Source organism: Cloeon dipterum, chromosome 3 (assembly GCF_949628265.1).
Source record: "Cloeon dipterum chromosome 3, ieCloDipt1.1, whole genome shotgun sequence".
Taxonomy (NCBI): domain Eukaryota; kingdom Metazoa; phylum Arthropoda; class Insecta; order Ephemeroptera; family Baetidae; genus Cloeon; species Cloeon dipterum.
In genome coordinates, this window is record NC_088788.1 from 28,250,853 (window position 1) to 28,278,654 (window position 27,802).

Genomic DNA, 27,802 nt, shown 5'->3' on the forward strand with positions numbered 1-27,802 from the left:
CAAACTAATTTTTTTAGAACTAGAAGAGAAAAACGAAAAAAAAATGATATTTTGAGTATGAAAATTATGTTTTTTAATTTCAGGAAAGGAAAGAGAAATTGTTGGCTCCTTTGAGTAATTGTATTCTTCCATATTTCCATTGAAAAAACAAAAGCTGGAAAAACTCTCCTGAGCGCACAGGAGTAGCGGAACATAAAACCGCACAATTCTTATAAGAAAAATGCCAACGGACTGATCCTTTTGCATGCACGGAACTGCATTATGGCTAACAATAAGAAAATACAAGAGAGAAGGTAGTAAAAGCACAGCTGTCGTCCGCTCACTCAAGACTGCAAGTAGTAATGCATAAAAAGGACTTCATCCTACCTTCAAAGGCATGCTGCAGCATTTCTTCGCCGATATCACTGTAAACCACGTCCTGGCCACAAAACTCTGGGTCGGCCTCCTGCGGCATTAAAATTTGATTGTTAAGGTCATAAGTACAGCTATATTTTTTATAATGATATTCATATTAGATTAGATTATTTATTAAGATACAAGCAAAACTTACATCTGTGTGAGACCAGTAGGAGTAATCGAAATTGAAGCTTTTAATCGCCTCCTTGCTTCCTGGAGGCAATTTCGGGTTGCAGATTGCTGGAAGCAAAAAAACAATCAAGTTAATTACGCGCCTAAAATCCAATTCTGAAGGTATTCCGGTGCTAATATCGTGGCAGCGCATACTTTTTATTTACAAAATTACGGCACTCTTCTTGTGATTGCGGTCATTATTATTTTCGCACACGTGAGAACGTGCTTGAAACCCCCAGAGGAGCAAAATAGCGGTCGGCTGCACTTTTTGCTCATTAAATTTTAATTAAGCATCGGGCTGCCAGTGTTCACAATTCCCTCTTTCGCTCTTTCCACGTTCAAACTGTCAGCAGTTAAGTGGGTCGCAGCTCACGTTGCTGCAGGGAAAATGGGTCAACTAGCACTATCCCGTGCGCGCAAAGTGCCTCGATATGAAAATGTGCAGGCGTCTATTTGACATTTACGGACATTTATTGGAAAGAAAATTGTTTGCGTTCGGCACAACCGGTAGCGCTTTTGATTTATAATGTTTAACTTTATCTGAAAATCGTTTCCACATAATGAGTATTTCAGTTGTACTAGATTAAAATCAGAAATTTAAAATGTTTTCGTAAATATTTATGTCAACAACAACAGGAATTTGTCTTATAGACGACAGAAAAAACACAATCTCATCCCGAAAACTCCGACCTAGTCTGTGCAAAAATACATTCTAAAGCAGGCAATTTGCTCTTGTACCATATCAAGCCCATTTGCAACCCTCTTGTAATAATGCAAAAAGAAAATCCCCCTATTTTCCTCGCCCGGTAGCCATAACTTTCTCCAAATCATCCAGAGGCAAATCCCCGCATGCAATGAAAAGGGTGCATTTTACAGCTCGGGGGTGAGGGGTGCGCGGCCGGGAAATTAGGTCAGCCAAGCTGAACAAAGTGTGCCGCTCGCCCTTGAAAGGTAGCGAATGCACAACCGATTCTCTCTTGGTACTTTCCTTGCCAAAGACGGGATCAACTTAAGTGCTATCCTTTTTCACCTTGGCTACATGATAAAAGTAGGGGAGCAGCTGGAAAGCAGCGGAAATACCTCTTGCTTTTCACCGCGGAGCATAATGAATAGATTCATATGGAAATGAAACGCTTCATTTGAAGCGAGCTTGATGTGGTAATTTTATATGATATTATGGACAAAGATTAAAATGATCTCAAACTATAAGCAACAATATGGAAACATGAGTGATATTGTATGTTTCAATCCCTTTAAATGATATTGAATATCGAAAGTAAAATCCTTGTGAGAGTCACAGCAGCAGTTTCGTCAGCGTATCAAGAGAGTAATTTTGGGGGCAGAAGGACAGAATAGATGCTTTTACATTATCACGTTTCAAGTATCATGTGCCTGGACTTTTTGGAAGATTTCCGACATTTTAAAATGGAGATGTTCTTTGCTGCTATTTTCAGCAAATCTAACGAATTTTACTGTCTTTACCTGTCTGCTTTTCTCTCAATTTAATTTAATATTTTTATAAATATGTCTTTCATCTCGATGCATCCGATTTATAAAGAAATTCAAGTCACATCCAATCGTAACACGGGTAGCACGCTCCTAACATAAATTACAACCTGCTGGCTACATTTTCGCAAATTGACACCAAATACTGCCATGGCGACATTGAGGAACGGTGGCGGTCGCAAGACTATAAATCAACGTCAGCCGTCCATTCACAAAAAATCCCCAGGCCGATCGAGACAAGCATCAAGTCAAAATCGCTCTTATCCCATTAGCGACGTAGCTACAATCAGCTTTTCCGCCTTTTAATCGAGAGAGGCCTGACCAACAGACATATAAATTGCCAGCGAGCACCGTATCAATTTGCGGAAAGAGGACCCAGGGGATGAAAACGTGTGCCAAGAGTCCCAAGTTTACTTTTCAAGGTGAACATCATACATACAGTGCGTTTGGTAACAAACCCCAACGGAGGGTACAAAAAATCGACGCCGACAATTTATTTCCTGCGTCTGTTTACTCAGGACCCTCGCCGACATCGAGGCGGGAGATGGCAGATATGCGCTGTATACCTGTACTTTACCCAACATACACAGTACGCCAACCAGCGCACTTAAATGCGGACGCCCAGTATCGACCCAATATTGAGGAAGTGGTCTTCCCCAACGACGACGCACTCTCCAGCACGTAGGGTCGCCAAGCTCAAACTTTCACACGGATCATTTGATTAAGTCAAGTATTGTTCCACACTCTTGCTACCTTTTTTGGTACTTAACAACAGTCTAAAAATGATGTCGAATGATGCAAAATGAAAGCTTTGTCTTAATATAGAGGATAGTTTCTATTTAATTGAACTGAAGTTTGGAAAATTTGTATTCATTGTTTTTAAATTAAAATTAAAAGTTCATAAAATATTTATTTAATACATAAAAACGACGGGTCTAGTAACCCTATGCGCGACGACCGCCCGCTGGGCCAACAAACATACCATCCATCTTGATTATTGGCTTGGCCGAAAATCCGATACGCCAATCTGGTTGTGTACTTTCGCAGGTCAATCCGGCTATTCCTCTTAGCAGCTCGTTAATTTGGAGCGCCACAGGGAGAGAGCAGAGCAGCAGATCTTATTAATTTTCAGGTCTGACTACAAATTAATAGTCGTGCCGTCGTGCCACTGCAACATGACAGCTTATTAGGCGCCGCTTTGGCTTTTGGGGTGTCTGTTTGAGATTAACGATTTTTAGAGCAGTGCAGTTGGAAGAGAAAACGAACAAGCTACCGATGTTGTTTAGCATTCGACTGCTTCAATTGTGGACTTCGAGATTACGCAATAATGCCGTGAAGTTAACAGTTTCTAATAATAATAAATAGTAATGGTTTATTTGGGGTTTTGAACATGTAACGAATTTACTTCACTTCAATGTAATCTCCATTTTACACAAATGATAAATTTAATTACTGGTACAAATTAATTCTTTAACTTTCTGAGTTGACAAAACTTTATTCGTCATATGTATGTCTCCATACCGTTAACTGCATTTTACATTCACTAAATTAATTCAGAATAAATTGAATTGAAGATTCCCAGTCCCATACTCAAGCTTGAGTGAGAATTTCGCGTCATTGTTATGCTCTCATTTTCGATGTTCGACATTCGCAACGACGCTCAATGAAAATATCCCTCAGGGAGCCAGCACATGCGTCAGCTAATTGGACCAGAGTGTGCCTAAACAAACGGCAGGCTGAAGACCCACAAATATGTATTTTGCATCACGAGAGGCTTAATGGAATAATTCGCTAGCGCTAAGATTGGGCTGATTGCACAACAAAACAACATAGTGGCGCGAATCCCCGCGCACAAAAACAAGCACGTAATTGGATTCACTATCGCGATTTCGTTTTTCCGTAGCTTTACGTTTGCTAAAAAAGTTCAAAGTTATAAATTGAGGCTGCTGGCGCAAAGAATAATTTGAAGCAAGCGTAAGCCTCCTCAGCGTTTTCTCTCGCGGCGAGGAGCAAAACAGGGCAGGAGACAGTGTAAAGTGTAATCCTTAACAGACTTGCACACCGCAAACCACAATTTATGCTCTCGCACCGTTTAACCAAATAACCATTATGTTTAAAGTTTTAAATGGCTGGTTGTGTGTCGAGCAAAGTACAACACGTGACTAAGCGTAGAATTTTAGTTAAGTCTGGCAAATCCAAAAGGGATCCATTTTGGAATAACGCAAACTAAAGCATAAAATGGATGGATTCCTATCCTACAGTCAAGCAATTCTTTGTTCAAACAACAATTACATAATTCATTTTATATTGCATTATTAATGCACAACCTCGTTAAAAAAAATACAAAAAAATAATAAGGTTAAAAATCTCTATATTCTAGAAGAAATGAACTTAACTTTGTCATTGAGAGAACTGCAATCAGCATGTAAATCGAACAATACGGTTGTGTCCTTGTCCTATTTAACGAATATAGATTATTTGCCGAAGAAGTCGTGCACTCATCCCTCTATATGTTATGTTTCCAAAAGATTTTTTTAGTAAATCGTTGAAAACAGTTCTATTTGCGAAATCATCACGTGGATGATATGTGCGTCGAGCCATGCACGGGGGTTGAAATGACGTCGTCAGGATGGAAAGGAGAACGTTCCCATTCGCGTCGTTGATTCAACCCACGCACAGATGCAGACGGGACAATTCATTGGACGGAGAGAGACAGAGTGGAGAGAAAGATATTGATTGTGAAGAGCTAACTGGGTCTGCGGTCTTTTGTTCCGTAATTATTCTGACGGTTGTTGGGGTGGATATTACAGTTCTTTTGAAATGAACAAATACTGCGCAACGACTGGCACACAGCAAAAGTAGATTGTAAAACAAACCTGAGGAAATATGATTTTTCTCGTGACAACAAGCAGAACGATTATTAATATTAAAACCATTGCTACATAAGTCAAACAAAGGACGAGGGAAATAAACATAATATCATCCACTCATTGTCAGTGATTCAACCTTTGTACCATTTAAGGGTTGTTTGGCTCAAAATTCTAATTGTGTGCTGTTTTCCTCCCTCCAATTTTTAGTGTATTTCTTTATTTTAAAACCTTAAATTCAGGTCTATGCACAAAAGAAGGGGTTGCCAGCCAACATCTTCTACGAGATGCAATAAAAAACAAAACAAAGTGCGTGTACTTACTTGTGGTATTTCCGGACATCTCGATGATGCAAGTGCACTCCCTCGAGACCTCCCTGTTGTTGAAGGGACGCACCCTGACTGCCACCTTCACCGACGACATCTTTCTGCGTCTGTAATCACAGGTCAGCGGGTTTTAACAGGTGGAGGACGGCACGAGAGGGTGTCGACCCACTTTCGCGAACGGGGTGCGACTCAGGGGTAAAAAACTAGAGCAGGAGCCACTAGCAGTGAAGCCGAGCGAGGTGGAAGCCCCCAACGGGGCCCGGGGCTCTCAGCGGGGGGCGCATCTCATCGAGACCGTCCGTGTCGCGGCCCTGCTGCACTGACTGACACCCAAGATGGTGGAAAATTCTGGCCGAGGAAAGTGGGTGACGTCAGTTGGGCGCCGGCGCACCGGCTGCCAGCAGGGAAAGGTCATCGCGGCGCCCGCTGCTCAATTCAACACTAGGCCCACGCAATATTTTCCGAGCCGAATCCAAAACAAACGGTGTAATGGATTTGTGTCGACGGACGACAAATGCCTGAATTCCAAATTGATATTTATTGGATATTGGAAACGTGAGCACGGAGCTGCGCTTTCAATGCTTCTGGTTGATGCATATTCAATGCAATTTTTTTATTCAAAAATTATAATTGGTTACTGTTACGTGCTCCTCGTTTATAAAACTCTTTACTTTCGTATTTGCTCAAGGGGATAAATGTACTTCATTTTTTATTTATTATAGAACATTTAGGAACTTGTGAAAAAATTCATAACAATTGTTAACAATATAATACGAATCACAGAAACGAAAAAATGTTTTCAATTCTCCCTTTACTTGATATTTTTTCTATGGTAAAATTGTGTTTAAGCGGGAAATTTTAATCAGACACTGCTTTAAATCCTGCGGATACTTAACCTTTAAGCTCGTAATGTTTGATGTCCTTACAATGACGTCATCAAAATCATTAACAGCCTCGGTTTATTTTACTGCAAGCTAAGTGTGTTTTCAAACTGTTAATAATCTCACACATGCAATTATTAAATTCGCCACTAAAACTATATTTCGAGATAAAAATCTAGCATCCCTCCAATTTGTAAGTTAATTTCAATGTTCAGATTTTTTTATAAACTAATTATGTTTGAAAGTACGAGTGGAGTTGTTGCTCCTGTGGCTGTACGTGCTCGGGCACGGCAGAGCGATACACAGAATTGAGAGAGCAAAAAAATTAATTTGGAAAAACTAAATTTTTCTACGTAAACGCTAGACACACGTTTTCGACCTTAGTGCTGGCATTTTGCGTTTCCTTATTTAATGGTGAAAATATCTAAAAATTCTGTTCACTTTAGTACATATTAAACCCTCAAGCCTTTCCGAATAGAAAGGCGTGATCGCGATTTTTACGTCCCGCTGTCTGGAAAGCCACCACCTTCATAACCATCTTGCGAATCATATCACATAAAATGTAAACGCAATAAAGCTACAAAGCTCCGCAGCGGACTATTGCAGCCGCCGGTTTACGCAGCCCACGCAATCCTGTAATACATTTTGCAACTTCAAAGGACATTGGCAGTGCACCCTTGGGCTCAGCCTTTAATTACAGAATTGCAAACTTTCTCAACCACCCCCAGGCGCGGGAATGAACGCATGCAGCAGCTAGTTCCTACCGCAGCCCTAGTGACATTGAGCTGTCGGAAGTGGAACGGAGCCCGAAATTGTTTCCATTTGTCGGAATCCAGAAAATCATCGCGAAAATCGATACGGAATTGAGCAAGGCTGACGTCGGCGTGCGCACCAGCCAATGGGCTCAGGGCGGGCGGGCGCATGAGTAGGGAAGCTGCGGCATTGATACCCTCTCTCACTCTCTGGCAACATACACTCACACGGCAGTCGCAAAAATCAATATGCACACCCCGCTGCCGCCGCCGCGCTTGTTCTCCACACAACATATTCGCCCGGCGGCCTTTTTTTATTTTTCCTCTTCGCCACCCCGTGCTTCCCTTCAGGAAAAGCGAAACACGTCCCTGAAGATTGCAAAAATGAAAAGGGCGTGCACCGAGCGAGACTCGTCGTCTCTTGGGTCACTTTTTCTGTATTCGCTGGACGGAAAAATCGAACGGAACAGCTGAATTCTGTATTCGGACTTTTATGTTTTGGTGATGGTCTTTTTTGTGCAAGTAATTACGAAAACTCGTTTTCCACGAAGGACGTCTATACCAAAATTGAATAGTAAATACCGAACCGAGTACCACAAATGCATTTTTGCCCCTCTACCTATTTCAAAATCTGAGATTTGAAATTAAATAAAAATATATTTGTATGCGACAAGAAAATAAGGAAAATCTGGAGCAGCATGAACAGTGTTCGTAGGTATTTTAAATTGGTAGGGATCTTGGGGCATTAGTTTTTTTGCCCATATAAATCTTCAAAAAAGGCAGTTTTTTCTCATTTCTTCCAGAGAGCGCAGACAGACGAGACAGATACGCCATACGCGACCATGCCTTACAAGAACTATATTAAATCTCTAGTAGATAAAAAAACAGGAGCTGAAAATGTGCTGCACACAAAGTTGCCTTTCGGCGGCCTCAAAAGGAAATTTAACCTTCGAAGAAAAATGTTATTATCCTCGGGAGAGAGCGGGTGATGAGCACCACATCTCCTCTCAAGAGAGCGTCAGCCAGGCGGACAGAGAAAAATGACACGCCATTCAAGATAAATAAACGCGAACAGACGGCCATTTTCCGGTTTTGCTACTGCGATGGCTGGAAATATTGGCTCACGAGTAAACTCTCTACGAGGGAGTTCATTTGTTTTCGTTTCAGCAGCGCACGTCCTCCAAGCAGACTCAGAGCTCTCGCGTGCAGATTTAAAGCGGGGTGAGTGGGTGGTGTTGCAGTGGTTGATTAGCGGGCAACGACACACAAGCCGGCGACGAGCGACTCCTACGCTTTTTGCGTGTTATCTTAGCAAGGAGCACAGTGGCCAAATAACATCTAGGGTTGTCACCTGATCAAATAATAAAGGAAGCAGCTACTAAAATGATACTTCAAGAGTCCGCGATAGTTGATTCCATTGTTTGTTCTCGTTATTGTAGTTCCTGTGAAATGTTTAGCCCACTATAAAAAGGTACAAATCAATCGCTCAAAATCCAGTTTAATATCCATATGACTTGCATTGAAATAACATAAATGGTGATAATTTTTTATAGTAACCATAATAAGATGCACAATCCAAGTACTCTAGGTGTGAAACAATTGTTTTCTACTTCAAATCACATCAGGCAAAATAAGACAATATTTATAAAAACCCAAACGAGTTATTTGCAATTTGCAATAGTTATTATTATCTATTTCAATGCAACACCATACGCTATGCCCCATGGCAACCCTAAATTCAACATCTGTGTTAGCAAAGGGGAACCTAAAGCAGTCCTCTTTTGTCTATCTTGGAAGGCGTAATGCTGAAATATAGCTGCACTTTGTTTTCATTGTGCCGCCTATGACGTACCTTTGTTCCGGCGGGACTTCATTAAGTCAAAAAAGTTGCTTGAATTAGGGTTTATAGGGGGCGAAGTTGGACATGAAAAATAGAGGCAAATTAGATTTCCTCCCAGTTGTGTCTCGTGACATGGTTTCTTCAGACGACCGGTGCTAAAAAAAAAAAATTGGGAAGAACGTTTTAACTTTTGAGACTCAAACAAACATAGGTCAAGCTAGTCAGAAAAACATTATTTCGATTGATTTTTTGCTTGTGTCGTTATTTCTTTCCACTTATTAATTTAAAAAATACCGATGAAAAGCTCTTTCAAGAATTATTTCGTAATTCAACGAGCTGTTAAAATCAACGTTAGTGTTGTAATTGTCTACAAATGAAACCCCTAATGCATGAAATCTGGCGGACTTGTAAAGGCGCCAAACAAGATATATAAACTTTTGTTGTCTCATAAAAAATTCTACACTTCTGTACATGTGGGCACTGATCAAATTTAAAGGTGATCGAACCCTTCCCCGAAGGCGACCAGCGCTTCTTCAAGACGAAAACCAAGGGAGGCTGAGAGAACACTGATTGATTTATGAGCGCGTGACGTCAAGAAGTCGGCTGGGATTCGCAACTTTTCTACTTACTCACCGCCAGATTCTTACGTTCTGTCGATGGAATGCTAAGTCTCAAGCTGTCACTCTCTGAGCACAAAATCACTAAAAATGACATTGAAAGTAAGAGACTCAATTTTTAAGCCGCTTTTTCTATCAGAAGTTGACAAAGGACATGTGGTTCTCATTCTTTCAATTTCCTGTCAACACTTCAAGGAAGTGGGTTCAGGATTAGGGAATTTTTAATTTATAAAAGAAACACAGGATTTATTTGTAACAGAAAAAGGAATTTCAAATTAAAAATAAATAATACCAATTGAATTAATAGCCATGTATTTTTAAGCACTATTGGCATGTTAATCCAGCTGTTCTTATGGTTATTCAATCAATTAACTTACTGTCCGAGATCGCAGGCGCATTTCGGCCAACACAGCAACTATCGCTGTTTGTTCAAAATAAGAGAAACAGTTCATTTCCTTTACCCATTCAGTCCATTCCATTTTCGGGAAAAAAGCTGCGGAAGAGGATGTCTATAGACCAATAGACGCCTCTGCCCAGCTCGAGCTCCATCGGCGGCAGCGGGTGCTTTTGCTCGGCAAGCGGTCCGAGATTGACCCACTTGGGCATGACGCACTCTACGGGGGTGAGAGATAAAAGCCGCCCCGCAACAGCCACCCCCGCATTATCGCCATTGAAAAGCCTTTTCTATTCTGGCCATATCTTCTTTTGGTAAGCGCCTCATGAATAAATCACAATTAGCCCCCGGTCTGCGAATTTTTCCCTCCCTCAGCGCAGAGATCAAGACAAATGATAACGGGCGTCTTGACTTGTGCGAAAACAAGCAAAAAACCACCGAAGTTACGGCTCAGTGATTGAGTTTTGTGGCCTGCGCTGCCGCGGAATCGTTTGCTTTTTTGCAAGGCGGAAAAAATTGCCACGGCTCCTTTATCAGAAGAGCTTCTGGAATCGATTCTCGACAGGCAATATGATGTCGAGACCATTTTTATCAGGACTTTTATGAGACTAAATGCATGGAATGCAAATTCTTTAACGTCGTTGCAATATTTAGTTCAAACCACTTAACGTGAGAAAAGGACAATCCCAAAGAATACGAGCGTCTTAAAACACTTTTGGGAACATGACAAATCGTTTCAATTATTATGTGAGTTATAGAAAACAAATGCTTAAGAGACTGTGCTTAATTAAAGTGACTGATTTTCATCACCAAATACATGTCTTATAATGAAATTAAAATATTTTTGTTTACCTTCTTGTGTTACTATACGCTAAGTATATTTAAGTAAACAGACGCCAAGCGGACGCTATTATTCAACTTATAGTTTCAAAATTCATTCAACTTTATTTAGCCAATAAAATATTCCCTGTGCATAAATAATATGATATTTAGTCAATAAGTTAGGGTGGTCAAAAAATGCAGTTTTTGTATAATAAAATTGTATACGCAAACCTCAGATGGTCTTAACGTAAAAATGCATAAGCCAAATTTTTTTAGTACCAACTAACACAAGGCTGATTGTGATTAATGATTTTCTTTTATAAGACCAGAAACTAAATTTCTTTAAAATTTTGTTGCAAAATTATTCCTGGCGAGCAATATTATGTAATTTCTATATACAATTTTAAGCCATGCGAGAGTGGGCGAAATGATACTTAAAAATACTTCAAAAGCGATTAGTTATATTATATTTCCTTCACAAAACTAAGCCGCATTTAGGAATTAATATCGCAAATTAGGCTCCTGTGTTGCGAATTGTTTTTCCGCAAAGTCACATTTGGGATCAACATCAGGCTCCGAGTTGGAACGAGTTTTTGAGAGGCACCAAAGCAATAAAAAGCGGCCTATTTCGCTAATTGTAACTGTGCCACTGACACCCGACGCAGCAAATTTGCAATTAGCGTCAACGCGCGGAGGTGCGAAGATGAGCGTTGGCCGGGCGCAAAAACAGAGTGAATAATTGAAGGGGTTGTTTGGGGTCGGCAGGGTTGGTTGCGACTGGATGGCGCGCACCAAGCGGGCGGACGGACGGACGGCCCGAGTGACTCACGGCCGGGTACAGAGGTCACCCCTCAGACCGAATCGATCGCCACCCCTGCAGCCTCCGCCCCCTGACGTCACCCTCGCTCTCTCTCATCTCGCACTGGAGCTGCCGCCGCCGCTAATTGACCAATGGTTGGTTGTGTCGGCCACCGTTGACCCACTCGGAGCCACTCAAATTTTGACACCGAGACACACACAACATCAAGAAAAGCGCTCGCTCTCTCGACACGAGATTGCTCTCGCAAAAGAGCGAAGAGGATTTAAAACTAAAATTGTGGAGGATTTTTAAAGAGGCTTAAAAGCCCTCTTTTTTGGATAAATAAAAATCTGGACATTTCATAAAAATATTTCACGTTGTTAGTACCCAGCACCCTGTCACGTGAGCTCATCACTGAAGCATTAAAATTTCTTGCACTTGTGCGGCTGCTGGGGTTTTTTTTTGCCGTTTTGCCAATATAACAACAATAAAAATAAAATGATCCTGGCTCTTGACTAAGGTACAATAGAATAAATTTGAGTAGTACAGGCCCTGAGAGCAAAAAATTGTTAGGAATTTTAAAACTTAAATTTTTTATGTTACAATAATATAATTTTTGTGTTTGGCGGTCTGGTATTGTTATTAAATATTTAAATATGAACGTAATTTACAGTATTGCGGATAAATTAGATTTAAAACGGCACCGATAGCCGATTTTTGAGGCGACTAGCGACGTAGACCCAATCTAGACAAAAAACGCAATATATCTGCCTTGGCTCTCCCGAATGAGTCAGACCTAGCGCCTTGTATGTATGCAACCAGCCGTACCCACTATATAGGCAGTGCAAACCCATTGTACAAATCGATGAGAGGAAGGACGAAAGACAACCTCTTGAAATTAAATTATACTCACTTGATCGATGAAAGAAGCTGGCTTTAGGAATGATGTATTGTCTTCGGTAATTTACTTGGCTAACCAACCTTCTCAAGACTTGCTACGCCCTACGCCTCATTATTTTTAATACAAACAGGCACAAAATGTTAAACCCACTCATATGACTGACGCCATACTTGAGTGTTATTTAAACAATTTGCCACTAGAGGGCGGGTCGAGCCCATTTGGGTGCGTTCAGAAAACAAAATAATGTATTTTATTTTCTGCGCACTAGATGATTTCCCATGCTGATTAGATTGTTGCGCATAGCTCGTGTGAATGGATTTTATTTTTTGAGCAAGCTTTTCTACAAATTCGTTCTTTGAAAGTCGACCGGAGGTCTTCAAGCAGGTATGAGCAAATATGCCCCATATTTCCAGCATTTTCCTCAACATTTACACATAAAAATGGTCCAAAATGCCATCCGATTTGTAGCTAAAATTTTCCTTCACCATAGAACTAGAGAAATTTTATTTTTTCCATTTCCAATAAGGGTGAAAAAGGGCAAGCTCTAAAGTCATGGGTTGGATTTACGAAACGTCCTTGCGGCTTACGTCATGTTCGTACAAAATTATCCCAGTTCATTGTCCTCATTGATCATCTGGCATTAATTCTGGCGCACCAGGCTAATTGATCGGTGGGACTTTGCCGCCGATTCAACTGTCTACTCGGCATTATTTGGGTCACAGCGGGTTGGTACACGCGCCAGCCCCTCCATATTTAGACTAGCTATTGGCACTAGGCCTGTCCTTTATACTGGCAGACGTCTTCAGTCTTCAGACCCGTCCACTAAACGCACTCTTTAATTGATTTCAGCTCACAAATCGAAATGGGTGTCCCAGCTGGTGATGTTGAGAAGGGAAAGAAGGTGAGCATGCCGTTTTAATTACACATGTCATAATACCTTTTGCGGATTTTCCTTATTCATTAATTTGTGTTGCAGATCTTTGTGCAGCGCTGCGCGCAGTGCCACACCGTAGAGGCTGGCGGCAAGCACAAAACTGGACCCAACCTGCATGGGCTCATTGGAAGGAAAACTGGACAAGCTGCCGGATTCTCTTATACCGACGCCAACAAAGCCAAGGGTAAATTTTTTTATTGCGTTTATCAAACTCCTTATCACTCCTAGCCTATTCTCCCACAAAATTATTAACCAACAAGTTAGTGTTCCCATACTAACATTTTCAATAAACATCCTTCTTTGATAATATTGTTACTTATTTTCACGTTTATTGTTTTTAATTTATTGAGTTATACCCTCAACTTCAAGCACGTGGCAAAGAAACCATATTTTTTATCTGAATTGCTTATCTCTACAAACCATAAGGCGTCTGATTTTCAATGCATAATGAGAATAAGATTTATCTGCCACATTATCCTTCTTATTATTTGGATTATGCAATGATCTTTTCATTGAACACGGGTTCTTTCTTTTTCGCAGGAATCACGTGGAACCCTGACACCCTCTTCGAATACTTGGAGAACCCAAAGAAATACATCCCAGGCACAAAGATGGTGTTCGCCGGCCTCAAGAAGCCTCAGGAGAGGGGAGACCTGATCGCCTACCTTGTTGCATCCACCAAGTAGACAACCAAAAATCTACACAGTTGATAGTTCTCAGCAGACTTTGGATAAAATAAACTTAATGTTTTAACCAAAAATGGAAATTCCAATCCTGTAGTTCATTATTATTGGTTCTGACAGTGGAGTGGTTGAAATGTATTTCTGGATCCAGCAACAGTTTTAATTTGATTGAAAAATGCCACCTACCATAGGTTCTTCATTCTATAAATTGTGCTATAGAACAGGCGTTTCTTTCCGTAATATAAATATGTACCTCTTGTGAAGCTGGACTTGTACAGGATTATTTATTTTATGTGTCTATTAATATGAGTTAAGCTTAAACGGGTCACAACCTTCTATTGATGTTTGTGATTTGCTGCATGAGTTGCAATCTTCCGAACGCTTGTTTGAGTATATTAATTTATACACGTCATCCTCCATACAGTTTTAACCTCCACTTTTTGTGTTCAGGAAACTAATAAATAATGGAAGTTGTTGATCAAAATCCTTTTATTTTTCTACTAAAAACGCCCAATCCCTATAGAAAAATTTTCATTTTCAAAATCCTATGAATGTGGTACAAAATAATTAGATACGTGACATTATGTCATGAAATAATCAGAATTGCAACAATGCGATGAAGGGATAAAATATTCGTAATAAAATTATGGAACCACCAAGGCTAGATAAATCGCTTTAAGGCTTCCAAAATCGCTGACTTAATAAGTTTAAGGGTTGACGGGTCTAGGTCGATTACGCTTGCAGTAGATGGCTCTGCCGGTAGCGCGAATCTATATAAAACTGGTGGCCCAAGCCATGCTTCAGCTGATTCTAGAAAACACGTTTTTTGCTGGCCTGTAGCTTGCATTCCAAACATCGCTTGTGGTTTGTGATTGTTTTAGTGTCTGTCCGGCGACACCAAACCTATTTTCGACATGTTCTTCAATCTCTTTCCATTCACGACGGTGAAAACTCAGGATGCACAAGCGACGACCGAAAAACCAGCCGAAGAGCCTAAAAAGCTGAAACCCTGCTGCGCGTGTCCAGAGACAAAGAAACCACGCGACCAGTGGTAAGTTTTTTACAATCAAATTTTTCTGACCAAATTACATTTTTAGCTTTTTGCAAAGCTTCTTAATTTATTTCTTCTCGTTACAGCATTATCGAAAAGGGTGAGGCTAACTGTCAAGAACTTATTGAGGCGCACAAGGAGTGCATGAGGAAACTAGGGTTCAACATTTGATCTGAATGTACACGCTTAACCTTTCTCCAATAATAATTTATTCATGTACATACTTACTTAAGGATGTAAATAGTCGGATGTAGGCAACTGATGCTGATTATTCAATCTGCCAACTCAAAAAATAATTCTCATGTTTGAATACAATTCCTTACAAGAGATCAAAAATTTCCGTGTTTTTTTTTTAATGCGCCCTTTCAAAATCCCGGCCTTACGAGTTCTTCTCGTAAAATTATTTTCAAAATTGCCCATTCAGAAATAGAATGATCAGAACATATTTATATAATTGGATGTACATAATTTTGGTACAGAAATATTGGTAATTATTATTATTATATCTCTTATCTTTTTTAAGACTGGTTACTTTTATTATTCAATAATGTAATAATTCCTGTTTTGACTTATTATTTTGTATGTGAACAGATGGATAAAATGTACATTTCAGCTACCTATTCATACGTAATGTGTTCAAGAAATTACAATATTAAAATGTGTGCTCACTTAGCGCACCTGTTATATAACGCTTAGCAGAGAACTTCTGATTAAAATACATTTCTGTTTTTGAAAATTTCCTCTGCGCGTCATGAAGATTTCAAATGTTTATTTAAGAATTGTTGACAGGAATGTATTTGTTAACCAGGTGGACAAGTATTAAAAATTGAAGTAATAGGACAGGTTAAGTTCAGTGGCAAATTAATGCAATTTATTGTTCTTGTGTAGTCATGGAGTTCACATGGTCGATTTTGCATCTTATCACTTGATTCCATAATCGATCCAGAGCGAGTGTTTACAATAAGATGGAATGTGATGAGCTATCTAAAATGTGCTACACATCATCTGCATAATTTAAACTTTATTTTAAGGATCTGACCATTAATTTGGAGCCGCTCATAATTAAATAATGTAGTGTGGAAATTGGTGCAGTGTATAATAATTATGCCCTACTTAAATCTTTTGATATCACCACATCACCATGATTTCCTCTCAATTTACCCTCTAGCTGACTCCATTTACACAGGGCGAAATAATTTTTGTGTTCCATCTATTTTTACTAGTTTTGATTTCCGTCTATTTTAAAAATTTCAGAAGCACAAAATCGAAAGAAATTTCGATGAAAAAAACTTGAGCGACGTGATTCAACTCCAACAGAAAACAATTCTGAAGCCCCATTTTAACCAAGGCTTTAGAACAGGCGAATAAGTAAGACGATTTAGCAGACAATTATTGTAGGTCAATTGAGTTTAGATAACCTACTTCCAGCACTTAAGGCGTCACATGACAGAGAGTGCCCAATACAATTCTGTCAGGTTAGCTTCTTTCTGAATTATATGCATCGGCATCAAATTCCACAAGCTATAATATATGGCAGGTAAAAATTTGTCATAAAATCAGCTGTGATTTTTTTCAAAGATTTATCTATAAGATGTGTGATTGATTAAAATCAGTTTGACTAGACAATACAGGCGGGTTTGTGAAGCAAATCATTCATATATCCTAGTGATTTATAGCCAAGTGCAAGGAGTGGCTCTTGTGACTACTATTTAGTCTGTAGGGCAAATATTTCTGAATTTGAAACTATGTTTCAGTGATCACAAGAAGTACAAATACACATTTGTTTGGTAAAAATGTGCTCAACAGCAAATATAAATAGATAAATGTTGGACAAACAGAAATCAGGAACTTTGATCAGGCATAATTTTCCAATTATTTTAAGTTAGTAAACTTCTGTGTGTACAATAATATAAATATTAACATTCTGCAGCAATTTAACACCAACAGGCAGCAATAAAGGCAGGCATCAATCAACAATAGGCAACGAGGCACAACCCACTCAGAAATGATTAAACACCTGTCAATCAGCCTTGACGAGCCTTGACTTATATTCCCCAAATCCCTTCCAGTATTGCAGATATCTTTACATCAATTCCAGTTGATTTTGAAATTTAATATTAAGCAACAAGTGAAATATTTCTGCAGAATAAAACCTCATTAAATTTATAGAAAAGAATAACAAAACACGTGAATGCAGGCGTTTGAAGGGTTCGACTGGTGAATTTACGTGCAAACCAAGCATACAATTATTGAGTGTGCAGCGTATTTCAAGGGATTAGATGTGCTCATCAAGTCTGACTCTCACAAAAGCAATAATGAAAATGTTAACAGTAGTATTGCTTGGACACATTGGTGTGCAGAAACAACGGAGTGGGAACCCATTCAATGATTAGATAGTACTTGTCTTGAGTATTCATCTACTTTGCATCACATGTTGAGTAAGTCGTCATCTTCTAACGCAGCAAGCAGACTGGGCACTTGGAGCTGGCTTCATCATCGGTCTTGAGGCACTCGAATCGAACGAAGTAACTTGCTTTGCTGTGCAAACCAGAGGACTCTACAGTTTTCAGACAAAGTTAATTACCAGTGATAATTCACCTGATAGTCGTACTCAGTGTCCATTATTCCCATAACCGCCACCACTTGATATTGCCGAGCTTTCATAGCTGCCAGAGATTTCCTAATGAGTCGCATTCCAGACGCAGCTGTGGAAGTTCCATGCAACTGGTTCATTTGCTGTGGTGTGTGACTAGGGTCAAAAACGATCATATTGATGCTGCCGTCCTTTGACTGCTCAACACCGACAACTGTCCGACTGTGTCCTGTAATCACGGATGACATGGACATTTTATACAATGCTAGTACTTTTTAGTAAGATCTATTTTGCTAGATATGACTGTTTCAAAGTACCATAATTATATTGTGAACCAGAAGTATAGCAACAGCAATAAAATTATTGCTGCGGAAGTTTGGGTGAATAATCTATTTTTCCTATTTTGTGTTATTTTGCGGACCAAGGTTGAGCTTTACCGTCTGCTTTTATTCTATTTTTACTATAATGTTTTTGTATTTCCTTGACTGCATTCTATTATTGGTTGTTTGAAATTTCTTGGGTCAGTTTAAAATTGAAAGTACCTTGATGCTGCAAATAGAGAGGAGGTTTGAACTCATCGTTCTTCTGAAAATATTGCAATGCCCAATTAAACATTTCAGGATGACTCCCATCTGGTGCGGTCGGGCGGTGAAAATCAACCAGCTGACAGCGTATTCTCAGTGATGACAGGAATGTCACCACCTCTGTGGCGCCTATCCACTTTCTGGTGTTGAACAGCTTTCCTCCCAATTGATCACACCCTTGCAAATCGAATCCTTGTCGCCAAGCCCATTCAATGTGCTGCTGAAGTCGCGAGATCGAAGGCATTGTGCTTCGGCTAACCTATGGTCAGGAGTCAGTAAAAAAAGAATTTCGTTCTCCTGTCCTTACCATTTCTACTCCAAAATGAGCTCCACCGTTTGCCTGGTCGTAGCTTGGCACCGCCATTCCATAAATTCCTCCACCTACCAGAGATGGTTTGTACAGCTGTTCGTTGAAGCCAGTGTGGTGCAAGAGGGAGGAAATCAGCATTTGCATGTTTCTGTAGCCGCAACCCCAGCCTTTGTCACCATATGTGGATGCGTAATGGTCAACCGTGGTGCACATGAAAGTGCTCACCACATTTGTACTTGAAGCACTGAAGCTTCTGATTTTCGCAACCAAGTCTGAAAGTCAAGATAATAATTTAGATTTTTAAGAGTTATTTATGAAAGCTAAATCTGCATACCTTTGGTGCAAGAGCTGCCATCATCAACACCATTCTGTTCAGCCGTTTTCAGTTCACATTGCTTTTCGTAATAGTCGGACACACTCATTTCTCCTGCGTATACTGCTTTCTGCATGTTTGTCATGCTCTGCTCTCGGAAATTTCCTTGATTGTCCATGCCGTATTGAGCCTTTAATTGGGATGAAATGAATCTTTAATACAAAGCTACTAGCACGAATAAAGAGAAATAGTGTGACAGCATAATAATTCCTGACCAAAAAGTTCAGTTTTTTTATCCTGAAAAGACACAAAAACAACAAAATTATAATAACAATCATCAGGGTAGAGTTGACTTTTTGCCACATTAATTTACGTTAAATTCCAGCTTATTCAACCATACTTAGGAGGTTTAATTTAGAGGCGCTGTTGATAGGATGTAATGCGTTTATAAACACTTATCTAAAAACAATCAAAAACCTAAATATAAACTTAATTAGTGTTTAATAAAAATAATATAAAAATGATGAAATCTTTACCAGGCCCATTCCGGCTCTGCCCTCCCGGGTAGAGTTTTAGCGAGATGTTTGCCAGGAATGGTGCCTTTTCTCACTATGTGCTTTTTTAAATTATATTGACAAACTGTTTTTTAACATGTATGTAAATTTTACGGTGAGAATAAACAATCAATCAAATAATTGTAGGAAGCGCTTTTGAAATAAAAAATTGATGTAATCGGTTGATAAATGTTAAGAGTTTGTACCCTGAGCATTTCAAACTCCTTCTGCTCTCGTTGTCTCCTGACCTCCTTTTCTCTCTTCTCGATTTCTCTAGCCAACATCCGGTCGCTTGACATGTCTGGCGTAATTGGAGTGACTCCAGCTATCAAATTATGCAATAAACTGAAAGCTATAGAAACTATGCATTACCTTTTTGATTAAAATGCTCTTCGATGTGGCGAGTCATTTCCCTATGGTCCTTGAAGCCAGTCATGCAGCACACAGGGCAGCCTTCGGAGCTTCCTGACTCCACCCTTGATCTGGCACTGGCAGGCTGGTAAAAATTATTTTAAACTTTTACTTAAAATAAGATGAGCAGGATGCATACCTTGCACGGGCTGAGAATGTCTTTATGCTCTATGTTGACGTGCAGTTCTAGATCAGGTGTGTCATAAAAGCTCCTGCTGCAGAAGGGACAGTGGTAATCTTTTTGTCTGGCAGTAGCTCCTCCGCTGAATGTGGCCAGGGGTGCGAAACCACCATTGTAGTGCGAAGTTGGGTCGGCAGGAGGAAAAGATGGACTCGTGAGGTCAAAATGAGCTCTATTTATGTGTTCTTCAAGAAGCAATGGATTCGAGTTTTTGTATGGGCAGAGAGGGCAAAGCTGTTCAACCTGAAAAATATTTACTAGTGTGGATAAGCGGTATAAAAACTTAAAGTTTACCACAGGCGCGCTTTTGGCAGGGCTTGACTTCTGCTTCAGATTTAAAGACATCTGTGATCGAAGAGGTGACCCTTGTGGCTGCCTTTTTTCAACAAGGTGCTGCGGCGCAGCGGCAGCCTGCGCTTCTTCCTCAACATTATTGTTGTTATTGTTATTCAAGTTGTTGTTTAGCTGCTGATCCCAACCCCATTTGCTGCCATTTTCCTTTGGCAGGTCCTCCTTCTAAGAGGTATTTTGTATCAAATAAGTTCAAACATTTGGAAAAAATCTGGACCTTGTCTTCGTGAACCTTTGCTTTCTCAAGGTATCTCTGTAAAGTGTTGTAGTATGGCTCTGCAGCTCCATCTTCAAGTTCGAGCTCAGGTGAGGCTGCAGATGCCGTGGAATACTGCAGCTGGTCATCATCGTCGATAAAGGCCATCAGTTCATGTTCAGGGGTGAGGTACTCAAGGTGGGTGCTGTTGACATGTACCATCAGCTCGTCTGCAGAAATGTCTCCAAGATCACAAAAGGGACATGACACTGCTCCTTCAACATGCTGGAACAGCATGTGAGTTCGCAGCTGCTCATCGTTGAGGCCTTCTAGTCCGCAGATCTCGCAAGAGTAACTGAAGTCAGGTAGCTTGCTCGCAGCCATCCCTGAAATTTTTTAACTGTCAGCTACAATAAATATTATACAAAGCAAAAATATGAGAGAAAGGAAAATTTAAATTATAAAAATAGATGAAAAACGCAGCATGGCACGCATGACAATTCTTGAAACTGAGATATAACCTGCTTGGTGACACAATTTAAAATTTCTTCGCTTTAAATTAAGATAAAATGTATAATCCTAAAAATTACACCCCCTTTTAAAACACTGCAGGCTTTCGTTTGTGTTTTATATTTTGAAAAGCAATAATCCAAATTACGGACGCAAGATAATGATATAACGGCAAGCAGAAAACACGCAGCGTTATGAGCATGCACTAGAGCCCAATTAATTTGTGCATGACAAAAATGACCGACATGGGGGTAGATGACCGAGTTTTACAGAAATATTGAAGGAAGGGAAGTAAGATAATTATGTACATAAGCAAATGGCTTGAAGCGGAAACAGAATGGCAACTCAAGAATGTGACTGACTAGTTTACCTGTTCTCCGAAATTTTACCTCAACCAAGATTTTCTAAAGTCGGCCCGAACCATTTTCGTGATCTTAGCGAAAACAAACAGTTCGGGTATCGTTCGGCCTCGGATGGCTCATCTGCAGGTGTGCTGCGTTGCCAAATCGTGCGCAAAAAACCGCACATGGCCTTTTAAAAATCGGTTTTGAAATCGCTGTTGCAGCGACGAGCTGCGACCTGCGACTGTCAGTAACGCCAGTAACTGCTCACAATGAGATACAAATTCGTGTTGTAAAAATCGCTCTGCAATTAAAACAACAATTTGTCCTGGTCCCGGCAAAATTGCGCACCGTTCAACAAACACCCAAATTTTCATTGTCGAATTGATTGTTGACCTGTTCTTACAATAAAGAAATTCGCGTTTGGTTGTTGAAAGTTACGCAATTTTTCCGGGACCAGGACGAATTAAAATTCAACCCTTTGTCGGAAGTTATTGGCAATCGCCGCTGCCACAGTGAAATGTAGAAAAAAAAATACAAAATGACTCGTAGCTATTTTATCTCTATATAATTAATTAACAAACTCACTACAATTATTGTTTCATATAATTAATTAAATTTTAATTAAATACATAATGCCTAAATTTTATGCTAAAATTGAAGAAGTGTTAGTTCTTGCTCCTTTAGCTGGAAATCGTGTAAATAAAACCGGTTATAATTTTAATGCGGGCCTGGCTAACCAGTCAAGACTGCGCGATCGACGGCAACATCGTGTTAAAGGGTTAAAGCAAAAGCAAAACAAGAAGGGCGAGTCACAGTGTAGTCACAATCTACTCAACTTGATCGGGTCAGAAGCTAGAAATCGTGGCAAGTCCGGACAGTAGCGAGTTAAGTTAGTCCAGGCTTACGTCCAGGCGCATGTGACATCCACGTGCAGACCTAGGTAAGACCCCGCAGGTCCCGCGGGACGAGTTTAACTGGGTCACTCAGGGCCTGCGCGAACGAGGGTCACTTCATCCATTCCCTTTGCGATGGCAAGCCATGCCACCTACGTTGGTTTCGCCAGTCTGGCCCACGAGTCGAATTAAAACTTATTTCAGCAAACTCTCATTGTTATTATGTACTACCTTTCCTGGCACCAATGCTAAAGAATAATTTCCTTAAAATTTTTATTTCATGTAATTCATTCAATTTAAATAATACATATGTATGTGTACTTTGAGAGTATAATATATGATTGCACAGATATTGACTAATCAGTGACTATGTATTAAATGCGTAGCTTATTGTTGGTTCGTGGCACATCTCTCGCAATTCATATTGATTAATTATGTTGTAACTAAAAAGTTCATTTCAATTTATCATGCTCTGATGTAGAAATAAAATAAGAAGATATTAAGAAAGTTGATTTATTTCTTTGAAATAGATTTTTAAAACTATCGATACTATTATATATTATTTAAAACTGAAATCCTTTTTAATTTTTCGACAGTTCTAGAAAATAAATCAAGTTTCTATTCGAATTTAAATTCTAATTTTAAGAAAAAAAATCGTGAGAGAAATAAACTTAAAGCTACAATAATTTTAACTCGTCTTGGCTCATGGAGGCTAAATTCTAAATATTTTTTCCCCAAAATAAAGCCTAAAGCCTGAAATCTTCTAACTCCAGATTCAACTGAAACTATTTTCCCCTATGGCGGAGCTCAATTATTGAATGTTATTGATGCCCCAATTTTAAAAGTCAGTCCTTTTAAGACAGTGTTATCAATAATTTAACTCAATTCCCTCATTGCAACTATTTTATGATTATTTTTGCTTAAGGAGAGCAGAGACTTATTTTTGCCTGTGTTAAATTTGTTAAATATTGCCACCCAAAGGAAGTGTGAACTAACGTGAGCGGAAACAGTGTCTTCCTCTGACAGCAATTTTCACAGATGTTGCACATTTTACATAAAAGTGCAATTCTGGTTTCAGAATGAACAGCATGATGAGCGAGACAAAGCCATGTGGGGACGTAGATGACGCGATTCACGAGCTGGGACAGATGAGTGTGGACATAGACGCCCCTAAGCCATTTTGCCTGCGTGAACGCCTGGAGAAGCTGCGTCTTCTAGATAGGTGTGAAAGGGCTGCCCTCCATCCATGGAACAAATCCAGCGAAGAGGCGGCAGGCGTCGACTGCAGCAGACATGATGTTGGCCAGGGTCAGGAGAATGAGCGGCAACACCAATGGCTCAATTTGGCGCGCCCGTCACCCCTCAGAATGTTTAACAGGTTGCATAGAGGAAGTTGCCCAGCAAGACTCTCACAGCTCTCTTTAAATGCACACAGGTGAATGGTTTTGCTTTAGTGTACAGGTTTAATTTGTTCTCTTCGGTTATTCAGTTAAAAATTACAGGTGGTAAATTTAATGAATTTTAGATAAAAAAAAAATGGCTCAGATCTGCGTGGATTTACTCTAGAATTATTTATAGATATCATATTAGTGAAATTTTGAGAGGAAAAAATTAAATTTTTGAATTATTCATATATTTATTATTGACATTTAGTTAAGTGTGTTCTGATCAATTTATAGCACCAATACCACCCCACATTACTGACTTTAGGAAACTTATTTGATTTAAACCTAATTGTTTGTTTCATTATCTTGGCAAACAATCATTCAAAAAGCTCTCACTTGCTGAAGTTATTTTACCCTCGCGTTTTGAAAGACTAGCACTTCTTACAAACTCTAAAAATGAAACTCCCTCTCAAGTTATTAGTGGGCTAAGTTACGTGTTACTATAAATTTTGTCATTTTTCTCATAAATTTCAACTTCTAGAATAAATTATTTCATAGAACATGCCCCTTAATTCTCCATTTTTAATTTGTCATCCCTTTCTGCTTAGGAATTTAAAGCCATACAGCATCCCTTGGCGGCGAGAGGAGCGCGTGCGGACAAAAAGTGAAAACTCTGACACGCTGGATGATTATGTGGATCCTTGGATACTTCCAACGATTATGCCAAAACTAGAATTACTGGATAGTATTGCAGTGCTACCAGATCCGACAATATTGCGATCGCGTTCACTGGAAGATGTCCGATCTCCCTCGGCTGAAGAGGACCTGGACGACATGTCGCTTGAAATTCAACGACTGCACGTCAACGAGTGACCGCGCTGCTCCAAGCAGGCCTTACTTAGACTGAAGTCGCACAAAATTCTCACTGCTGCCCACCAGCCCAGGAAAAGCTTTATTCGTTTGCTGATAAGAATTTTCATATTGCAAAGTAGGAAAGTGAATTGCAAGCTTCTGTCTTAACTCCTTTGTTCAACCAACAAATGTAATTCTGTAAATTAATTTTCCGTTCCGTTTTTCATATTATATTGTAATATACAATCGAGTTTTGAAATCCCTGCAAATCCCTGATGCATAAGTTTTTCTTGGTAATTATTTTAAGTTTGTTTTATTTTAAGGAAAGTAAATAATAAAAAACGTTGCGTAATCATACTTGGTTGCAAATAATTTTATCTGTCAGTAATCCACAGCAAATAACCAATAAAATTGATTATGATATAACAGAATTTAAAAAAATATTCAAAAAACTTCTAAAAATAAATTTATACCAGATGTATACCTTGCTCAAGGGCAGTTTGTTACCAATAATTCTTAAAATTTCTACACTTCAGTGCACTACAGTAAAATCAGGTGCTTCATGACACAAATTATAATCTTCAGAGGTTATAAAATGGATCAAAATTATATTTGTATGGTGCAGTATTATATCATAGATTAAATGTGTGTGGTTTATTTCTCTAAGTGAAAGCAATAATCCACTGGTGAAAATTTTTAAATTTAAATTTTAACTTGTAAATCTTAAGTATCTACCATAGCGCATTCTTCCCTATATATAATTGGGAAGCTAAAAGGAACCAAAAAAGATTTTGCAATGTGACGCAGCAATGATAGCTAAAATCAACTGATCATTTTTAATTTTTAACTGATCTCTCAAAGTTGTTAAAAAAGTAAAAATTTTGTAGTGTATTACGTGAAGAAGTGTTATTGCTAGGTGTCAATATTTTTTTGCTCTTTTTATCCCTGTTCTCTCGGACCGGGAAGGGCGTGCACTGCACTAGCACGAATGCTGAAACCCGGGTGCCAATAACACTGCGAGCGAACGGATAACATGGTTGCACCAGGCCGCACAGGGACCCAGCCCACTGACAATGAGCCCACTCAAGGGCCACTTGCCTCCGCACCGAGGACTGCATTGAAACGCTAGACATTCGTCCCGTGAAGCCAAATCACGCATGCTGGAAAGGTGCAAACCAGCAAGTAGCGAGTCGGCGCCGGTGCGCCTCCCCGTAAACAGAGGGAACTCGAAACGAAAATAATTGAACCTTTATTAGAACAATAATTATTGGAATCATTTTCGCGCTATTCCATCACAACCCTTTCATTTCAGGAATACGCTCTTCCCATTGGTAAATTCAAATGACGAGAGCGCCACAGCGGCCGATACGATCAATTCCTTTCCTTGATTAAAAACAATTCATGGCTACTGCCGGGATGTCGTTGCGACGGTCAAGTGTGATCATTTCAGCACTTTTTCGCAACGCAAGTCGGCAAAAATCAACTATAAGTCACCAGCTTGTAGTAACACAATATGGGGATCCGATCAAGTCAGTTTCAATGGCTGAAGAACCCTTGCCAAGTCTAAATTCAAATGAGGTTTGTCGCCTGCTGTCATTCAACTACCTCGACCGACGTATGGAATTAAAATGGAAAAATTAACTTTTAGGTGAAAGTTCGTATGCTTGCAACGACTGTGAACCCTGCAGACATTAATACTATCCAGGGATCATACGCTGTGAAGCCAAATATCCCCTTTGTCGGTGGAAATGAGGGCGTCGGCGAGGTTATCGAAGTGGGTTCAGATGTCACGCAGCTCAAAGTCGGTGACAAAGTCTTGCCAGCGATCAACGCTTGGGGCACCTGGCGCACCTACGCTGTTTGTCCACAAAATCACGTTTTCAAGGTTTGAATTATTATAATTTAAAGTGCACTTAAATATATTAAAAAAATCAATCGCAGATAAATCCAAATCTCAGCCCTGTTGAAGCCACAACAATGAGCGTAAATCCCTGCACGGCCTACAGAATGCTGAAAGACTTTGTGTCACTGAAAAGTGGTGATGTTGTCATCCAGAACGGAGCCAACAGCGCTGTTGGACAAAGCGTGATTCAGATGTGCAAAGCTTGGGGCTTGAAGTCCGTGAATATTGTTCGGAACAGGCCCAATATCGAGGAATTGAAAAGAGAGTTGCAAGAGCTTGGTGCTCACGTTGTTCTTACTGAAGAAGAGCTAAGGTGCGTGTTTGAAATAAAGCTGAATGTATATAAGGTGACCATTGTCTTAAAATTGTAGGACAACTGAGGTTTTCAAGAGCAAACAATTATCGCGACCTCTTCTTGGATTAAACTGCGTGGGAGGCAAAAATGCCCTGGAAGTCACAAGACAGCTAGGCAACAAGGGAACCATGGTCACCTACGGAGGAATGTCTCGGGAGCCCCTGATGGTCCCTGTTTCGGCCCTGATTTTCAAGGACCAACGCTTCGTCGGCTACTGGATGACACGATGGAACAAAGAAAACCAAGGAAATGAAAACTGGGAGAACATGTATGATAATATTGCAACAATGATAATAGAAAAAAAGCTCGCCCCACCTAAGCACAAGCTAGTCCCATTTACCCAGTTCAAAGAGGCGATTGAAAATGCGCTATCACCCAAAGGTTTCATCGGCTACAAGTACATTTTAGACATGCAGAAATGAATTTATATATATATTATGAAGTTATTAAGACTGATTAAAAATTGGCAATAAAACCACATTATCTGTTACGCGATGTTTGGGTTGAAAAAATAAAAAGATTACAAGTTTAATTTGTTAGCTTTTCATTTGCTCAAGATAAAAAGTTTTACAGATGACGTGATTTTTTTTGCTATTTTAGTGCATTTTTGCTTAAGTAATTAGTTTGTTGCATATCTAGCGATTGATAACACAGTGTGGTACTACCCAGATTGGCCCCTAAGAGAGGTACTCTGCACAGTGCTCCCCTCTGCTGGTGCGATCTAAGTCAATATTTGAGACAGCATAATTATTATTATTATAGTAGCGTTTTTTATGCATTGTTATTTTGAATTTCGATTAATATAATTGATTATGATCATCGCATTTTTAGAAATGAATTAAAAGCGGTATCTACATTTGATTTAAATTTGTTTAAAAAATTTAAGGTTACAAAATGGTTTTATCAAAGGACATTTATGAATATAAAATATTATCTACCATTATATTATGGTAGATAATTATTAGCTCTTAACTCATAATCTATAAATACGGATAATCAGGGAAGCCAAAAAAATAGTCAGAGAGAGACACACAAAAGGATAACAAACAATATAGCTATAAAAATAAAATATTTTCCCAGATTTTCTAGGGCCTTGCCTTCACAATATAAACTATTAATAATTA

General features: G+C 39.5%; 5 protein-coding genes across 11 annotated transcripts in view; 3 read left to right on the top strand and 2 right to left on the bottom strand.

The window, feature by feature from the left end:
* unc-104 (kinesin family member unc-104) overlaps positions 1-5,611 on the bottom strand; it is a 17,901-nt gene extending 12,290 nt beyond the window's left edge. For all 5 annotated transcript variants that reach the window (XM_065482941.1, XM_065482940.1, XM_065482939.1 and 2 more), the window contains exons 1-4: positions 5,439-5,611; positions 5,267-5,376; positions 551-636; positions 367-445 (exon numbers count right to left, since the gene is read on the bottom strand). In XM_065482941.1, coding sequence (XP_065339013.1) covers positions 367-445; positions 551-636; positions 5,267-5,366 — 265 coding nt within the window. In that variant the 5' untranslated portion in view covers positions 5,367-5,376; positions 5,439-5,611. The remainder of the gene's footprint in view (positions 1-366; positions 446-550; positions 637-5,266; positions 5,377-5,438) is intronic.
* Positions 5,612-12,510: 6,899 nt separating this feature from the next.
* On the top strand, positions 12,511-14,376 carry LOC135938921 (cytochrome c-2). The gene is made up of 4 exons (XM_065482968.1): positions 12,511-12,659; positions 13,125-13,176; positions 13,252-13,393; positions 13,750-14,376. Exons 2-4 carry the CDS (start codon positions 13,138-13,140, stop codon positions 13,893-13,895), a joined length of 327 nt encoding a protein of 108 aa, XP_065339040.1. The 5' UTR covers positions 12,511-12,659; positions 13,125-13,137; the 3' UTR covers positions 13,896-14,376.
* A 1,411-nt stretch (positions 14,377-15,787) lies between these two features.
* Positions 15,788-21,501, bottom strand: LOC135938910 (zinc finger-containing ubiquitin peptidase 1-like). Of its 3 annotated transcripts, none has more exons than XM_065482943.1 (11): positions 21,317-21,501; positions 20,458-20,822; positions 20,184-20,402; positions 19,848-20,132; positions 19,670-19,793; positions 19,504-19,622; positions 18,765-18,933; positions 18,428-18,702; positions 18,079-18,379; positions 17,555-17,765; positions 15,788-17,500 (listed from the first exon to the last, which is right to left on the bottom strand). In XM_065482943.1, the coding sequence occupies exons 2-11, from the start codon at positions 20,818-20,820 to the stop codon at positions 17,437-17,439; spliced, it is 2,130 nt and encodes a 709-aa protein (XP_065339015.1). In that variant the 5' UTR covers positions 20,821-20,822; positions 21,317-21,501; the 3' UTR covers positions 15,788-17,436. The 3 variants fall into 3 exon arrangements, with proteins under 3 accessions (XP_065339015.1, XP_065339014.1, XP_065339016.1); XM_065482942.1 differs by having other exon boundaries at positions 20,184-20,405; positions 21,317-21,495; XM_065482944.1 differs by having other exon boundaries at positions 15,788-17,481; positions 17,542-17,765; positions 20,184-20,405; positions 21,317-21,479.
* Positions 21,502-22,026: 525 nt separating this feature from the next.
* Positions 22,027-24,777, top strand: LOC135938919 (uncharacterized). Its single transcript, XM_065482965.1, has 3 exons — positions 22,027-22,230; positions 23,262-23,618; positions 24,177-24,777. Exons 2-3 carry the CDS (start codon positions 23,263-23,265, stop codon positions 24,439-24,441), a joined length of 621 nt encoding a protein of 206 aa, XP_065339037.1. The 5' UTR covers positions 22,027-22,230; position 23,262; the 3' UTR covers positions 24,442-24,777.
* Positions 24,778-25,797: 1,020 nt separating this feature from the next.
* LOC135940236 (enoyl-[acyl-carrier-protein] reductase, mitochondrial) lies at positions 25,798-27,210 on the top strand. The gene is made up of 4 exons (XM_065485040.1): positions 25,798-25,998; positions 26,069-26,305; positions 26,362-26,636; positions 26,695-27,210. Exons 1-4 carry the CDS (start codon positions 25,822-25,824, stop codon positions 27,098-27,100), a joined length of 1,095 nt encoding a protein of 364 aa, XP_065341112.1. The 5' UTR covers positions 25,798-25,821; the 3' UTR covers positions 27,101-27,210.
* Positions 27,211-27,802: the final 592 nt, after the last annotated feature.

What these genes read in the sequence shown, in the direction of transcription:
- LOC135938919 (XM_065482965.1), top strand. Translation starts at nt 23,263, where the DNA reads ATGAACAGCATGATGAGCGAGACAAAGCCATGTGGGGACGTAGATGAC. An exon ending in CTCTCTTTAAATGCACACAG is followed by an intron (nt 23,619 to 24,176) that starts GTGAATGGTTTT and finishes CTTTCTGCTTAG; the next exon opens with GAATTTAAAGCCATACAGCA.
- LOC135938921 (XM_065482968.1), top strand. Translation starts at nt 13,138, where the DNA reads ATGGGTGTCCCAGCTGGTGATGTTGAGAAGGGAAAGAAG. An exon ending in ATGTTGAGAAGGGAAAGAAG is followed by an intron (nt 13,177 to 13,251) that starts GTGAGCATGCCG and finishes TTTGTGTTGCAG; the next exon opens with ATCTTTGTGCAGCGCTGCGC. An exon ending in CGACGCCAACAAAGCCAAGG is followed by an intron (nt 13,394 to 13,749) that starts GTAAATTTTTTT and finishes TCTTTTTCGCAG; the next exon opens with GAATCACGTGGAACCCTGAC.
- LOC135938910 (XM_065482942.1), bottom strand. Translation starts at nt 20,820, where the DNA reads ATGGCTGCGAGCAAGCTACCTGACTTCAGTTACTCTTGCGAGATCTGC. An exon ending in CTGCCAAAAGCGCGCCTGTG is followed by an intron (nt 20,133 to 20,183) that starts GTAAACTTTAAG and finishes AATATTTTTCAG; the next exon opens with GTTGAACAGCTTTGCCCTCT. An exon ending in AGGAGTTTGAAATGCTCAGG is followed by an intron (nt 18,934 to 19,503) that starts GTACAAACTCTT and finishes TCCCAATTAAAG; the next exon opens with GCTCAATACGGCATGGACAA.
- LOC135940236 (XM_065485040.1), top strand. Translation starts at nt 25,822, where the DNA reads ATGGCTACTGCCGGGATGTCGTTGCGACGGTCAAGTGTGATCATTTCA. An exon ending in CACAAAATCACGTTTTCAAG is followed by an intron (nt 26,306 to 26,361) that starts GTTTGAATTATT and finishes AATCAATCGCAG; the next exon opens with ATAAATCCAAATCTCAGCCC. An exon ending in CTTACTGAAGAAGAGCTAAG is followed by an intron (nt 26,637 to 26,694) that starts GTGCGTGTTTGA and finishes TTAAAATTGTAG; the next exon opens with GACAACTGAGGTTTTCAAGA.